Source organism: Musa acuminata, chromosome BXJ2-7 (genome assembly GCF_036884655.1).
Source record: "Musa acuminata AAA Group cultivar baxijiao chromosome BXJ2-7, Cavendish_Baxijiao_AAA, whole genome shotgun sequence".
Lineage (NCBI taxonomy): Eukaryota > Viridiplantae > Streptophyta > Magnoliopsida > Zingiberales > Musaceae > Musa > Musa acuminata.
In genome coordinates this window covers 32,640,330-32,657,520 of record NC_088344.1, presented here as the reverse complement: position 1 = coordinate 32,657,520, position 17,191 = coordinate 32,640,330, and the positions used below count along the sequence as shown (strand labels likewise).

General features: G+C 36.9%; 2 protein-coding genes and 1 non-coding gene across 3 annotated transcripts; all 3 read right to left on the bottom strand.

Moving 5' to 3' along the window:
* Positions 1-4,030: 4,030 nt before the first annotated feature.
* Positions 4,031-4,735, bottom strand: LOC135616402 (disease resistance RPP8-like protein 3). The gene has a single exon (XM_065115595.1). The coding sequence runs from the start codon at positions 4,733-4,735 to the stop codon at positions 4,031-4,033; it is 705 nt and encodes a 234-aa protein (XP_064971667.1).
* Positions 4,736-4,789: 54 nt separating this feature from the next.
* LOC103992949 (putative disease resistance RPP13-like protein 3) lies at positions 4,790-17,177 on the bottom strand. The gene is made up of 6 exons (XM_065115593.1): positions 17,140-17,177; positions 10,565-10,855; positions 10,331-10,406; positions 10,108-10,224; positions 7,446-7,573; positions 4,790-6,221 (listed from the first exon to the last, which is right to left on the bottom strand). Exons 1-6 carry the CDS (start codon positions 17,175-17,177, stop codon positions 4,790-4,792), a joined length of 2,082 nt encoding a protein of 693 aa, XP_064971665.1.
* On the bottom strand, positions 12,319-12,391 carry TRNAF-GAA (transfer RNA phenylalanine (anticodon GAA)). Its single transcript has one exon. It is a non-coding gene; the product is annotated as a tRNA-Phe (tRNA).
* Positions 17,178-17,191: the final 14 nt, after the last annotated feature.

The following is a 17,191-nucleotide window of genomic DNA, read 5'->3' as shown; positions in this document are numbered from 1 at the left end:
GATTTTGGGTAGCTAAGTCCCTCTGGACTCGTCGTCGCTTCCTCGCCCCTTTCGACCCCCTGCTTCAACACCACTGTGTTCTTCAAGCAGTCCGTTTGGTCGATGGAAAGACAGACTGCAACTCCCATGCATGGCCTCTGCCATCACGTTGTAGAGTTTGCACCGATTCTGTTCTCCTTAGCTTCCTTGGTAGCAACGTTCGCTTACTCGACCTTGTCCTCTGACTTGTCAGGCTCCCTTAAGCGAATATGAGCTCTGGAGCAGTCCAACTCTCCAGTTACTTCGATCATACCTCTGTATGATCAAGTCCCTCCCATGGAACTCACTGGTACTTGCATTCGAACTTTTCCCTTGGTGGAACACAGCCCCCATATGCTGATGACCAAGGCTTTCATCCGATGCAAAATTCGATGCACGCCCGGAAGACCCGCCTCTGCGGTACCATGGCCTTCACTCCTTGAATCCATAGCCCTTCTTGCCGTCGTGTTGTTCACCGAAGTGGAGCTTCCAGTAACTCCCGATCATACCTCCATATGATCTCATCCCTCATGGGACAATGTCGTGTGTGTCGCATTGCCACGAACTGTTCCACCACGATCCGCTGCACCATGTCGCCTCCTGGTGACATCTCCATTGCATTTTGATCTTTGTGGAATAAACTCGAATTGTGAACCCTCCATGTGTGGCCTCTGCCAATACATCGCAGGGTCTCCTCCACCTTCGATTTTGTTCGTTCCTTTGGCAATCGACCTTCATCCACCCACTCTTGGGTCACACCTAGATGAAGCACCGCTCTAGGACAGTCCGTCGCCTAGTAGCTCCCGAAGTCCACCGACTTCACTGTAATTTGTGCACCATTGTCTGGATCCTGGGCCTCTGCCCCTACCAGCACAATCTCCGCTGTGCACTGCTTCCTTCATAGCAACTTGAATGGCAACACTGTGGCATATTCTTCAAGAGTACCCGCCTCTGCGTCCTCTTGCCCCGTGCTAAGGCCTTCTGAACCCAACTTCGCCTCCGCAAATTGAGTTGCCTTAGTTCCTCCATCAAATGCTCCTCCGAGATAAGGTGCATGTGCCCAGAAGCTCCCTTCGTCTTTGGCACCATGCAAGATGAGTCCGCTCCGTCAGAATGAAGGACCCATGGAACAACATGATCCTACCCTTGCCTCTGCAAGAGTTCATGTCTTTGACCTCTGTCTAAGGAAAGCACTGTGCTTCTGCTCCATGTTCCAACTTCACTGCTGGCTCCCTTCATGCGGCTTGGGTACTTCGCCAAGTTACACCCAAGTTGCTCCGCTCCTCGTTCTTGCATTGAGTCGATGGTGGCCCTCGTGCCCACCATTCCACGGGTCAGCCCTCCCTTGAGTCCGATCTCCATATCGACTCTAAGTGTGCCTTCATTTAAGTTGCTTCAGGTCGCTCCCCCACTTGATCTCGTAATGCATCCACCAATGCATTCTCTCGAGCGAGATCATGCGACAACTCCTCGCTGCTTGCTCGGTCCATTGAGCTTCGTGGAGTTGTTGTTTGTGAGGTACTCCTCCTCAACATGTGAAGTCCGTCTTACATTATTCTCCCTCTGGAGTGCCGAGACTTATCCCTCCTGGATAACTGTCTAATTGGAGCAACATCTCTCTTCGTTTCGGAGACCACCATCCCCTTGGACTACTCCGATCTGCTGAACAAACTGTGCAATGTCTTACCTCCTGCAAACGCACTTGCTAGATTGCGCCTCCACGTCAATACAGCCACCGCTGTACCCCTCAAGGCCTAGCAACATGCTGAACTCGTTGCACACTTCAGCCTCTTCCGGACGTATCCTTTGCATGCCGAAGAGAAAGTTTCAATGCTCCATGGCGCCGAGTCTCGACCGCCTTGGGATGGCCACGAACATTCCATCGTCCGCATACAAGCCCATGCATGAGTACCAAATTCTTCAAGTTAGCAATTCCCCTCACCTCTGTGAGCTTTGCACAACTCTTTCGGTCGCTGAGCAACTCATTCCACTTTGCATGGTCTCATCCTTTGCCAAGCGCCTTGCTTGCATTGAGCACCATCAAGTCAAGTTGCCAACGTTGAGCCGTAGCTCAAACTCAACCATCCCAACCTTTGTGCGCTCTGCATTCTTCCAAGCTTGCCTGTTCTCGTGGTGCCTTTTGCGTGAAGGGTTGGCCATTCCTCTGAATGCCAATGTTAGATGCCCGCTCCTCTGAGCAACTCTTTTCCCTACATCTCCATGCCTGTTTTCCCTCAAACGGTCGCGCGTGCTGACTGCCCTCAACGCAGCTCCGCTAGGTCCCCCACGTTTGCATGTCAAGTGTTTCTATGAGTGCTTGTCCCGCTCTGATACCATAATGTCACGACCTTAGCTGGTTTTGCCTAAGGCGTGCGGCACCCTCGCGCGTCCGTCCGCAAAGGTCAGCCTCCCCGAAGCCTCCCATTGTCCCTTAGGACCAACAAAAGAGAGAACATGTTAAAGAGAACGCCTCAATCGGGATCCACAAGCAAACATGTCCGAAAAACACATAATGCAAATTACAAACAGACTTTACAAGCTCTGAATAGTTGCACAACAAAGGGTAAAATGGTCCATTACAGACCGAAAAGCTCTCGCACGTGTCCACATGACACAACCTTTATTTACAAGCCTAAAGAGGCCACCAACCCAACTAACATGGGACTATTTAGCCTTCGGCCGTCCCTCTACCTGCTGTACAAGGTATAAACATCCCAAAAGACAACGGACAGACATAAGCATTACATCCAACATCTTGTTCTAGAAGTTTGTCCGTTACAGTATGGCGTCGTTCCGCACTTCCGGGGCAGCGGCCGCACGAAGGTACTTCCTCTCCCCCCTAGGATCAGCTGTCCCGTGAAACCCGCGTACAATAGTATAAGAACTCTTGACCGGCATCTGGCTAGGGGGAGAGGAAAAATAGAGACCAAATGCTAACTTATTTATCAAGGGGCCACAGTCGGTAACCACCCGACGGGAGCCTTTTATGTAGGAAAGCGGTTATGCCCAAGGCGAGACCATCCCGATCGAGAGAGGCGTTTTTCCTCCTTATGCACCAACCAATATCTCGACTGAGAGCCGTCAACCAGCGTCCCGACTAAGGGCTACCAACCAGCATCCCGATGGAGAGATGTCAATCAATATTCCGACGCCAACGCCCCATCCTGAGGGTGTGACTGACCTTGATAAACAGTTCAATCGATCGAAGACTTCCGACATCGACCCACGCAGCAGGCCAATCAATAGCCACGACACACTAGTTCATCAACAGTGTGATTACGGTGAACGTTGAATTTTCTATCTCAAAGGAGCTAACCGGCTCTCTTCCACCAACAATAGCGCAGTGACAAGAAAACTAATTAGAAAAAACCTAAAGTAAGATAAGTTGAGTTATTTTATGCGCAAGCATTCAACGGTGGCTAAACTCTTTTTATGTATAGATAGATTTGGGGAATCGGTGGTCGAAGGCCTTCGACACTCCTCAAAGTTGAATGTGAGAGAGAGAGAGAGAGAGAGAGAGAATTCAAAATGTCGATTAAAGTAATATCAATTATATTACACAATCGAATTGGTTTTATTTAAGCCCATCGGTTCATGTGAATCATCCAAAAAGTAATCCATTAAATTGAATTATTTTGAATATTTTAAATGATAAATCCAGTAAATAATTTAGTTTTCGATTTTTTTTATATTCCTTGGTGCGACCATCCAATCAATTTGATATGATTCTAATAACTACTAAGGAAAACCACAACAAGCTTTTTTATGGACAATCCAAGATAGAGAGGTACATTCATATGTATATATACAGAAATATAACATGTCCGTCTTCATACAATACATGTCTAATTAACATTTAAGTGGTGGTGGAGTTAGAAATTGGAGTCGCTACTGCGGTGGGAATGAACATAATTGCTGTGTACGACCGACCTTCTTGTCTAATGAACACTGTTGGCACAGAGGCGAATGATATTGTTTCCTTTCATGAGTTAAAGCATTCTTGTTTCGCCAGTTAGTCCGGCATTTTAATGGAAGGCACGTGCTGGATCTTGTAATAATCCTCCCCAGTATCCTTCTCGATCCTTCTCTCGATTACTGGCATTCCATTAAGGTCAAATAGCTTCAGTTGGGTGAGTCCTCGCAGTCCCTCCGGAAGCATTCTCATGTTGGAGCAGTACCAAAGATGTAATTCTCTGAGGCAAGGCATCGCCCCCTCTTCCACCCTCCACTCCTCCAAGTCTTGTAATGTCCAAATAGACAAATATTGCAGCCGGGGGAAGCCACCCTTGGGAAACACCAAAACGCTCCCCACGACTGCTTCATCTACTAAATAAAGACGTTCGAGGTTAGGCAGTGTTGCGAGTGTGGAAGAAACATCATCACTCTCCAACCATGTCCCGCCAAGATTAAGAATTGCCAAGTTGGGAAGAAATGGACCGTCGTGGTGGGTATTGTCCAAATGAAGCCTCTCCAATGGTCCCCTCAAATCTAAGTATCGAAGGTGAGGGTGATTAGATGAACACAGTATATTTGCTGGCAACGCTTCTCCCTCCATTTCCAACCAAACAAGTCGGTTTAATCTCCCGAGAGCATTGTCCAAACCTTCGGAATCAGAGCTTGATATTTTGTACAAGCACAAGCGTCGAAGATTTCTCATTCTCTCCAAGCTACCATCCCGCACCCATTCCCCACTTTGAACATTCAGCATTTCATGCATATCTTTCAAGCAACATCCTGCTCTTGGCTCAATTGTTGAGCCAACTCTGAAATGTCATAGTGTTTGGATCTTCCAAAATGAACTTGGTATCCTCAAATTATAACCCAAAGCGATGAAGGTCTGTAGATGGCAAAGATTTCCAATAGATGAAGGCAATTCCTTTACTTCTGAAAATGACAGGTTTAAGTACCTCAATAGGATCAGGTCTCCGATCTCACTTGGGCTTTCAATATAAACACGCTGGAGGTCCAACACCCTGAGAAACTTGGATCCATGAATCATAGATTTGCTTGGCATATCGACATCATATTTAAGGAGGAAAAGAAGCGACCGTAGTTTAGGGATAGAGAAACCGAGTGATGTATATTGATGCACGCCTTCATCATCTGTGATACTAAGACGTCGTAGATCAGTTGAATCGCCTTTGTCGCTAATGGATCTGCAAAAATTGAGTTTTCTAGCTTCATAACGAGCCAGGTCTAGCAGTAGATCATGGACTCGAACAGATCCCACACTCCCAATCTCATTCCTTCTTCCCACCTGTATCATGCACCTGTTGATAAGCTCTATCAAATACATCTCTGCCAGGTCCTCCATTGTTTGACCCTCCAGGTCTGATCCTACGAAACCCTCGGCAATCCATAAACACATCAACCTTTCAGCGTCGACGTCGTAGTCCTCGGGGAATGCAGAAAAATAAAGAAAGCAAGACTTGAGATGATGAGGTAGATCATTGTAACTGAGAGCTAATATTTTGTGAGTTTGATCATCGGTTTTGTTAGGTGCATGAGAAATACGTTCCAAGGTTTGGCTCCACTCGTAAGCTTCATGCTTCCTCCGTAGCAGCCCGGCTAAAACCACGATCGCCAGAGGTAATCCGCCACATTTTTGAATGATTTTATCCTGAAGATGCTGCAAATGAGGTGGGCAACATGCATTAGAAAATGCTTTTTTGCAGAACAAATTCCAACTTTCCTCCGACTCGAGAAGTTTGAGATGGTGCGGAGGCCTGTCCGGGTCTGCAGTTTCGGCAACATCCATTTTACGTGTGGTGAGCAGTACTCGCGATGCTGTGAATTCTTCGGGAAAGGCTGTCTTGATTGTTTCCCAATCTGAAACCTTCCAGATATCATCCATCACCACCAGATACCTTGTTCCTTTTAAATGCTCCCTGATCTTGTTCTTCATCTCTCGTTCATCCATTTCCCTAGTTTGACCGTTGCCTATATTCATAGTTTCCTTCATGATATTGGTCAAGAGTTCTCTAGCCGTATACGATTGTGACACAACTATCCATGCCCGACACTGAAAATGATCTTTGACGGCTTGGCTATTGTAGACTTTGTTGGCAAGTGTGGTTTTGCCCGAACCACCCATGCCGACGATGGAAATGACGGCACGTCGTGTTACATGGAGATCACATAGCTGATACGTGATGACTTGGATATCGTGGTCAAAGCCTACCACATCCTCTGCTACATCATATCTGCACTTATAGACAGAGTTGTTATCATAAGTGAAGAACGAAATTGAAATTATATAGAAACGATATGAGATAATTAGAAGATCGGTTTTGGGAGAAACAAAACTGAACGGGTATTCTTTTATGAATCAATAAAATCAAATGGGTTTTCAAGTTATCAAATGGTGCCAATACAAGAAGTTGAGAGCCAAGACATTGACAATAGATCATCAGCTTGATTTTTAATTCTTTAAATCTGGGATTACGATGCTTTCCTATGGTGATGGCACACCAAAAATTAACTATTTCTATCAAAACTTTCTAAATATTTTTTTTGGTACAAGCTTTTCTAAATGTTATCTTATATGTGACTTATATTAAGAAAATGTCACCCATTTTAGTAGATGCCAATGTTGAGAATTATATAAATCGTCACAAGACATTTGATTTTGTCTTTGTTGGTATGAGTATAATATGGAGTTGCATAATAGTTAATGGGCAAATAAAATCATTTTTACTCATCACAAACAAGGAGATTATCAAACTTATTTTAGATCATGGTGAGTAAAAGCATGAATGATAAAACATTAAGGATAAAGCATTTCATATTTATAATGTGCAGTATATATTATAGGCGCATCACTATTAATCAAGCTATTGGCATCGTTGAAGTTTCAAAAGGCATAGATTTAAATATACTAATTACTTTTGAGTGTATCCTTTCATGAAGTTCCGATGTGTTCAATCAAAGGCTTATTCTTGGACCGTCATGACTAAAGATAATTTTATATTATGTTATATATTCAATACATATATTCTTTTGCTAAAATGGAGGGATGAAAAATGATCTTTGATAAGGATATTAATGTTACTATTATTAATACAATTATTTATATTTAAAATTTTTAATTTTTATATCATGATATATATTGTAAACAAAGTATGATTAACGACACATATTAAAATGTTGATAATTTATTGATAATTTTGTAATATACTACTTTTGTCTCAGAACAATTATGCATCAATATTCTTTATTCCTGATTTTTCTTACTATTAGTTAGGTTGCACAAATTACATTTTAAATCCCAATTTTTTCTTTGGGAGGGGGGGTGGGGGGTAAATTTTATATTATTAATGATGATTTCAGACATAATCATGCAGAAACATTTGTTACAAAAGTACATAAAAAATTATTGATAAAAAAAATGAAAAGTATAATTTTTAAATAACAAAGAGAACACTTACCTAAGAGAAAGATTTGTGTCCTTGATAGGAGACAAAGACGAGGATGGAATACCTTGGATGCCAAGCTCGGATGCATGCTTGGACGTCTCTTGAAGATTCCTATTGATGCGTTGCAAGCTCTTCGCAAGCTGATAACGAGCAAGAATTCGGGTTGGGAGATTAGTAATGCATTTGAGGCTACATTTCCGCCTTAATCGATCCACTCGCAATGTATACTCGTCCACCACATCCTCTATGTCATAGGCCAAACTTCGAATCTGGCTTACCTATCAATTCACTATGCTGATATCTAGGTTTTTGGTCCACATCCTTAAGAAAGGATAATAATAATCTTAGTGTACTCCTAGACACCTCTACCTCATCACTTACATTCAAGATGAGTGTAAATTCTCTAAAAGTATACTCACTCATTTTTCCTAACGCCATATCGACTACCGCACTCGCCATCTATCTCTTAGTCCTCTTCCTTTCTTTTTCATTATTAGCTATGCGAAGCCAATATATAAAATTGCTGCCTTGTGATGAGCTATATGCTGGAAAAGCATGATGTGCTTTGCGTAAAATTGCTGCCTGGTGAGCATGATAGTCCTTCTTGATAGCATAAACCCATCAATAAAAGCACGGATCACATGCCTTCCGTTTTTGTTAGAGATTCTCCAATGTAATAATTATGCATTAATTATGCACGGATCAATAATCCATATATTAGATTAGATGTACTCTCATTAAGTGGTGAGAATGAACATGTGGTAACCGAAAATAATTATGCATTACGTGTAGGTAAAGCCAAAGAAAAAGAACAAAAGAGCAAAGGCAATTCCTATTTTATGCTTTCATTTGAATAAAGGAATCGCTTTAAAGTGTGAGAGTGCTAAAGGCAGTGTCAAATTGTTTCATGTTATCCAAGGAATTAATGACAGCTATTTATTATGATGTCTCTTATTTTTTTATAAAAAAGTTCATCGTTATATTAATAAATTCGAACTCTTTTCACTTATACAATAATGCAGTAACCAATCAGATGTTTTAATAAAAAATAATACAACAAGACGCTGCCTTCTCACCAAGCTATATATATATATATATATATATATATATATATATATATATATATATATATATATATATATATATATATATATATATATATATATATATATATATCCAAATGCTCCTTGATATTGTACTTTTATCGCCTCTTCAGCCATTCCTCTAATTTGATACCTGTCTCGATTCATAACTTATTACTTTTTCTTATTTGCTTTTTCTCATCAAGTTCTTCTCTGATCTTGTCCAAGATCCTATGCAAGCTCATAGCCGGACATGTCATGATTAGCATTTCGATAGCTCTCTTATTAAGGAGTTCATGAGCTAAAAATGAGAACACATTAATTCTTACAAATTGTATTTTGAAGTATCATCATGTAACTCATAAGAATTAATGTGTATTCATTTTTATCTCATTAATCTTTTAATAAAAAAGATCACAGGAATAGAATTAATTTGAAATTTATCTTTAGGATTCTTAATATGAGAAATGAACAAGCGCGCCCAGGTCCACTTAGCACCAGAGTGCAAGGCTCCTAGGCAATTGTCATAGACAAAGTTAACTGCTACAGCTATCACCATCGTTGCGTCCTATATTGGCCTCACTCATAGATGATTACCTCTATGAGAACCTTTAGTTGTCAAGTATCCTTTTATCACATTGTGTGGAGTAAATGTATAAGAAACGAATGAGAGAGAGAGACAGAGAATGTGTGTGTGCGTGCGTGCATGGGTGTCAAGATTTTACATACGAGAGTGCATTAGTGTCCAGATTTTGCATATGAGATTCCACGAGTAATTTCTTATTGTAAATTATAGTGTTCACGATGATATTCCTAACAATTCAAAATGATAAAGTAATAAAAAAAAACTTACCTTTTGCATCAAATCTATTGAAATATTAACGTAAACTTTACGAGTAGGATACGAGTTTAAAAAATAGTAGTTATGATACAAGTCTTTGCTTAATTGAAGTCGAAGTCTTAGTCTCAAACCTATTATAAATAGAGGGTATTATAATACTTTAAAGAAAGAAAAAAAAAAAGATGAGTTAGAGGTATGAGAGGTTGAGAAGCCGAGAGATCTATAAATAATAGCTTTTAGCGCATGGTGGCTTATTCGTCTTCTTTATCTATGATGCATGATCTGAGAAATTTTCCTGCAAAATCATTTAGAAAAAAGGTTGATAAATCTTAACAACCGGAGATCATTATAGCTATATCATAACAGCTAATTGCAATTCTATCTTAGTTACTCGTTCTAATTTACTTTCATTCAAGAAAAGATGGAGCCAATGACGTTGTTAGATTTTTTGTACGACTGTGCTTTGTGTTCTAGTGTTAGCTGGACCCATGGCCACTTACTTGTCCATTACCTACAATAATAGAATCTTGAATACAAATTTTTGGTCATTCATCTTCATGTAATCACTTATATTAAGGAGTTAACGAGCTGAAAATGAATCCACATCAATTGTTAATGAATCATGTTATGAACTGTTCATCATGTAATTTGTAAGAATTAATGTGGATCCGGTTTGAGCTCGTTAACGCTTTAATAAATGAGATTATAGGAAGATTATCGATCCAAATGTCATCGATTACGATTAGATTACCTTTGTCCCTTGTAAGTGCACCTTGATTTCCTTCTTCATCTCTTGTTCATCCATATCCTGAACCTGATCGAATTCCAGACCCATGAGTTGCTTCATGATCGTAGTCAAGACTTGTCTCTGTGATCCAAAAATCCAAGCCCGACAGTGGAAATGTTTTTGGACAGCGTCACTATTGTAATCGTGATAGCACGTCGACGACGCAAATGATAGCACGTCGTAGTACGCCCAGATCACAAAGCTGTTTCGTGATGACTTCCACATCTTCTTCAAAGCCCACAACATCCGCGTCCAGCTCAAACCTGTACGTGACTCGATAGGTTCACAAAGAAGCACATCGTTTTCGTATATGGACGAATACACCGAGGAAAGACTAATTGATACCCATACGCAAAGAAGCATGAATAGCTACTTTTGACTAAAATTGGAAGGTGATAACCTGAGTTTTCTTAATAGATACCTTCGAGCAAGAGTTGCATCCATGCCTGAGGAAGACGAAGCAGAGAACGGCAGCCCCCGGATGCCGAGCTGTGACGCCCGGCGGTACATCTCCTGAAGACTCCTATTAATGTGCTGCATACGCTTTGCGAGCCGACGGCGAGAGGGGATTCGGGTGGTGAAGGCGAAAGCAACGCGTTCGAGAAGGTGCACGTATTCATCCGATAGGTCCTCCATGTCGTAGGACAAATCTCTGATCTGTCTCACCCACTCCCGCACCAGCTGGCTGTGCTCCTCTCTGGGCTTCCGAAGCCTATATATAATGTAAACATCAATTTATATTTTAAACATGTTCCCAAATACACCTTATTTATAGTATCAAACCCTAATTATAATATTAACTTCCCTAAACATATGAGAAATTGATAGCTAAGAAAAGAAGATATAAATTTCTCTAAGTAGATGAGAAATTTATAGTTAAGAAAAGAAGACATTAACTTTTGTATATTTAGAACCATCAAACTCTCCGAGAAGGAAGAATGTCTTCCTCCATAGTTTTTAAGTTAACCCCTCTAACCCCTCCTTGGATTTAATAGATTTTAATATATATATTCTTCAACAAAATATATTGCTCGCATTTCAAGGAGGGGTGGCTTCCCTACGATGTATCCATATTTTATGTATTTTTGAATTAGTACATCTCATATTTTTTTTTCTTTCAAATAGTACCTCTAATTTAAAAATATATCCAAAGTATCCTTTAAATTTTTTATGTATATATATTATAGTGTTTTGACTTGTTATAATACTTCTAGCCTATTATAGTGTTTTGACCACCACACTAAAAACATTATAAGACCTAATAAAAAAATACTATCAATGATCAGAATAAACTCGTATCCCCAATCAAACTAATTATAAGCATAAAAATATAATAGTATAATGGCCCATGAGCAATGATAATCAAAGAGATATAATATGATATTATTTATAGTATTTTTCAATAGCTTTTATAGTATTTTTAATATCTCAATAAAACACTGTAAGCACTATAAAAAAATACCATAAATTCTATTGAAAAACATTATGACAATTAAAAATTGATTAAAAAATGAGCAAAAACTTTGGTAAAAATTTTTTTAGTATTTTAGATTTTTGAAACTATATGAAAAAAATAAAAGAAAGAATATCATTTAGGAAATACTCAAAATATAAATAAATTAAAAAAATAATTTTATTTAGCCATTAACTATTATGTAACTCCATATATTAGAAGAATCTAATTACTTTCAAGTGTATCATTTCAAGAAGTTGCGATGTATTTATTCAAAGGCTTATTCTTGGACAATTATAGCTGAAGATAATTTTATATTATGTTGTATATTTAATACATATATTCTTTTGCTAAAACAGGAGGATGTAAATGTAAAATATATTTAGTGTCAACTAATAGTGCTATATATAATCTAAGTCCGGTTAAGAGTTAGTCACATGTGGACCTGACTTAGTATCAAATATGCATGGTAATTCTTTTTTAATAAACTAAAGTTTTTTATGACAAATATTAAGTTTTGATGGTATATGTATATATAGAAATATATTTCAAAGTGATGTAAAAATGCGATGAGCGTGGATCGAACACACGACCTTCGGATCTTCAGTCTGACGCTCTTCCAACTGAGCTATCCCCGCTTGGTAATTTTTTTTATGACAAATATTAAATTTATGATGTATATATATATATATGTATGTATATATTTCAAAGTGATATAAAAATGCGGTGAGCGTGGATCGAACACGCGACCTTCAGATCTTCAGTCTGACGCTCTCCCAACTGAGCTATCCCCGCTTGATATTTTTTTTATATATATTATAACATGAAAACATCTAACATTACACTCTATTTTCATTTTGGAAATGGACGTACGAGATTGCATCCCAGAGAGGAAGATCATCACGTGATGGTGATGATGCCTCTTGCAAACAAAATCGTGCATTACAATCTCTATTATATAGTGATAATCTGATGATTATAGATGACATAATATTATAATTTTAAAAATTATATTAGCATCCTGCAAATGCTAATATAATTTGAGCATTATTTTTTGAGCATTTTAAATATAGCATCTAGATCAAATATAATTTAAAAAATTATCAAATACTAATTTATATTTGAAATATGTATTCGCTCTCAATCCACATTTCAAATAGCATTAACTTTCCTAAGCATATGAAAATTTTATAACTAAGAAAAGAAGATATTGATATATGCATGTTTCCAATCAAGCTCAAAATTCTCTAACTTACTTAAGTATATGAGAAATTTGGATTCAATTGGTTTTAAAACAAATATACTACTATTCTAGAGGTAATTTCTCTAAAATACACCTATATTTTAGGTATTTTTTTAATTAGTATCATCAATTTTATTTTAATTTTCTCAAATAGTGATCTTGATTTTTTTTAAAAAATCCAATCTGTCCCTCGAAAATTTTCTCGTCTGTTATATTATTTTTGGTCTATTATAGTGTTTTGACCATCATAATAAAAATATTGTAAGACACATGATCAATGATTTAAATGGATTTTCAACCTCAATCAAACAAATTGTAAACATAAAAAATATAATATCATAATATGTCATGTTTTTCAATAGTATTTATAGTGTTTTTAATACCTCTATAAAATACTGCAAAGTTATTGAAAAATACTATAGCATTTGAGAACTGATAAAACAAATAGGCAAAAAAATTGATGGGATAATTTTTTAGTGGTATTTTAGGTATTTTAAACTATTTGAGAAAAAAAAAATAAAATAAGAGTATCATTTAGAAAATACATAATATATAATTATTTTTTCGAGAAATCATTGTTCAAAAAAGTATTAAAGATTTGTATCATTTCGGGCACTTAGAAGGATCTAAAGAGTATGGACAATAACAAATCAATAAATAACAATAGTACTAGCCAACAAGTTAAGAAAGGTTAGCAAAGATTTATCTGCCTTGGGCCGTAAGCGTATTTATACCATTTTATCCTTTCAGAACTCGTGAACTCTAAAAAGTACTATTAAGAACAAGGGAGATCCGACGGACTTATGAACCCTTGGTTCCTATACTCCTCAACTAATATATGATTAAATAATCTTATCAGTACTCTTTCTCATAGGGGAGTAGGTCTCGGGCCCTCCTTTTAACGATCGACTATTGGTGCGATCCGTAGACTCGCAAGGAATTATCCATTTTGGATGATGGATATACTCGTATAATTTCATCCTATTTAAGCATTAAAAAATATTTCTGACAGTAAAAAAAAATTCGACAGACATATGAGTCATTAGATCTCATACCCTTCAACTAATATAAAACTAAATAACTTTATCAGTAATCATGCGAGAACAATGGAAAAAGTGACCAACAAATTCATGTCGTAGATGTCAAAAGATAACGACGGCCATATCAAATGTAACTGCTTTGTCCATCATAGAAGGATACTTTGACACTCGACCATATTAAATAATATGATTAGCATAAATAATAAACTTTGGGATATGGATGGCTGATGGCCCGCAACTCTATCACATTGATCGGTTTAGTATCAATTATATTTTTATGTTTAGACTTATAATTTAACTTAAGAGAAATATTAAAAGCTAAGCTTAATCATTAGATACAATGAATTGGGAAAAGGCATCATAAAATGATGCAATAAAAGATTGCATTGAATATGATCATCATGAAATGGTGCATGAACCTTTGATTATATTCATTGAATGAGTCCAGTCAACTTTATTCTTAGTGCATATAAATAGATAGGGATTCATGTAGGAGTGTGGTGAAATAAAAAGTCAAAGACTTTATACACCTCCACAATTAAATACCACACACTCTCTCTCTCTCTTCCCCCTTGTTTGTAGTGGTCGATCCTCCTCTCCTATTAGTTTCTCTTCATTACTTCAATGCTCTTCCTTCTCTTTGAATTATCTTATTTTATGTTCCTTAGCAAGACATTTACATATGATTATGTTCGAATCATCGAGATATTATTATTATTATTATATATATATATATATAATTGAATAAATATCTATTACGATAACATCCTATAGTATGATCTAATTATCAGTATAATAGTTCAACTATCTTTTCATGGCCTATACTAATATAATTTTTTATTTATTAGTATGAAAAATTGAATAAAGAACATTGATGCATAATTGGACCAATTAGGTTTGCCAAAATGGATAAGTTTCAACTACACCATAACAAAGAAAAGTATATAATCAACTGTAAATTGCTTACAATAACATGAATAAATAATTTATTATTGTTGAGATATAGGATTGGTTAGTGCATTATCATATGGGTGGTATGTCTTAGAGTCCACGAATGTCATATATGTCATTTAACATAATAAAATTAAAAATATAAAAGAATGATCATTTAAATATGATCAAGAAATTAATGATAGAGCTACCACCATTAATGGTGTCTCCGGAGAAGTATGTAGGATTGTGCCTTGTGCTTCAATGTTAATTGAACCTGTGGCCACTTGTCCATTGCCTATATTAAAAATCTTGAACCTAAATTTTAGGTCAATCCTCTTCATGCAATCTCTTTTATTAAGGAGTTCATGAGCTAAATTTGAGGACACATTACTTCTTACAAATTGTATTTTGAATTATCATCGTGTAATTCATAAGAATTAATGTGTATTCATTTTTAACTCATTAATCTTTTAATGAAAAAGATCACAGTAATAGAATTGATTTGAAATTTATGTTTAGGGTTCTTGATATGAGAAATGAACAAGCGCGCACAGGTCCACTTAGCATCACAGCATATGCCTCATAGGCAACTTGTCATAGGAAAAGTTAATTGCTACAGCTAACACCATCGTTGCCTCCAGCAGATGACTATCTCTGTGACAGTCTTTAGTTGTCAAGCATCCTTATATCGTCTCGTGTGGAGTAAATGTATAAGACATGAATGAGAGAGAGAGAGAGAGTGAGTGAGTGTGTGTGTTTGTGTTGTTGTCTTAATCCTAAATTATAATGTTCACAGTCATATTCCTAACAGTTTAAAATGATAAAAGTAATAAAAGAAAACCTTGCCTTTTGTATCAAATCTATTAAAATATTAACGTAAACTTTGAGTAAATAGGATACGAGTTTAATAAGGGAAATGAGTCTTTGCTTAAGTTGAAGTCGAAGTCTTAATCTCAAGCCTATTATAAAATAGAGGGTATTATAATACATTAAAGAAGAAAAAAAAAGAGAAGAAAAGATGTCTCCATGAAATGTGAGGATATATATTTAAAAGATAGAAATTGTTGATTTTTAGAACATCTAAATCAAATTTTAAGTACTCTAAATCTGAAAACATGTCTCCGTGATATTTTAGCTTACCTTTTAGAAGGATTTTTAGTATTCTCGTGACGTTTTTGAAATGATTGCTGCTAAATTTTATGCAATTTTAAGCCATAATTATCTCCTGCTTACAAGTACATCTCAACAACTGGAGATCAGTATAGCCATATAATAACAGCTAATTAAAATTCTGGCTTAGTTACTCGGTCTAATTTACTTTCATGCAAGAAACGATAGAGCCAATGAGGTTGTTAGATTTTGTCTAGGACTGTGCTTTGTGTTCTAGTGTTAGCTGGACCTGTGGCCACTTGTCCATTGCCTACAGTAATAGAATCTTGAACACAAATTTTTGATCATTCATCTTCTTTTAATCGCTTTTATAAAGGAGTTAATGAGCTGAGAATGAATCCACATCAATTGTTATGAATCACGTTATGAATTGTTCAACATGTAATTCGTAAGAATTAATGTGCATCCGGTTTGAGCTCATTAGCTCTTTAATAAAGGAGATTGTAGGAAGAGTATCGATCCAAAATTTATGTTCAAGATTCTTAGTGTACGTAATGGACAAGTGTGTAGAGGTCCACCTAGCATCTCACAGCATTAAGTGTAGTCTTAGGCAATTAACTAGGTCGTTAATAGTATGTTCTCAGCTCACTCAGAGGCAAAGCTACTACAACTAACACCAGCGTAATATGATCCATGATCAAAATCTAGCATCGTGTATACGACGAGGTTTAGCATAACGGTGGCTCCATGCCATAACGTGTCCCCTATAATAATTCTTTCCAACTTCACTTTCCCTACATACGATCTATATAAGCATGTGTTTTTTCGGAGGAGTGCAAGTCATCTTTAGAAAAAAATTATAAGAAGTTGAAAGAATGATGGTTAAAGAAATTATATCATTCTTTTAAGATATCGTATGTTCTTTGACATTTGGGTTAGCAAATAGGATGTAATGTAGATTAGTAAGTATTAGAACAATTATTATGGACTTTCAAAGAATTTTTCTTTTAATTCTTTATATATTTTTTAAAAAAATAAGTGATAAAAGATGAGATTTGATTTTAGAATCTTACGATATACTGTTAAAATCTTTATCAGTTTAAGTTAATTAATTGATACATTTATTTTTTTCTATATTTATTATAAAAAAATCTAATAGTATATTTTTATTTATGTCTCTCACTAACAATTTGACCTTTTAATGCTAATCCTCCAACCTATTGACGGTTGTATCTGCCGTCTTGTGCAAACCCATCTATGACGCAGAAT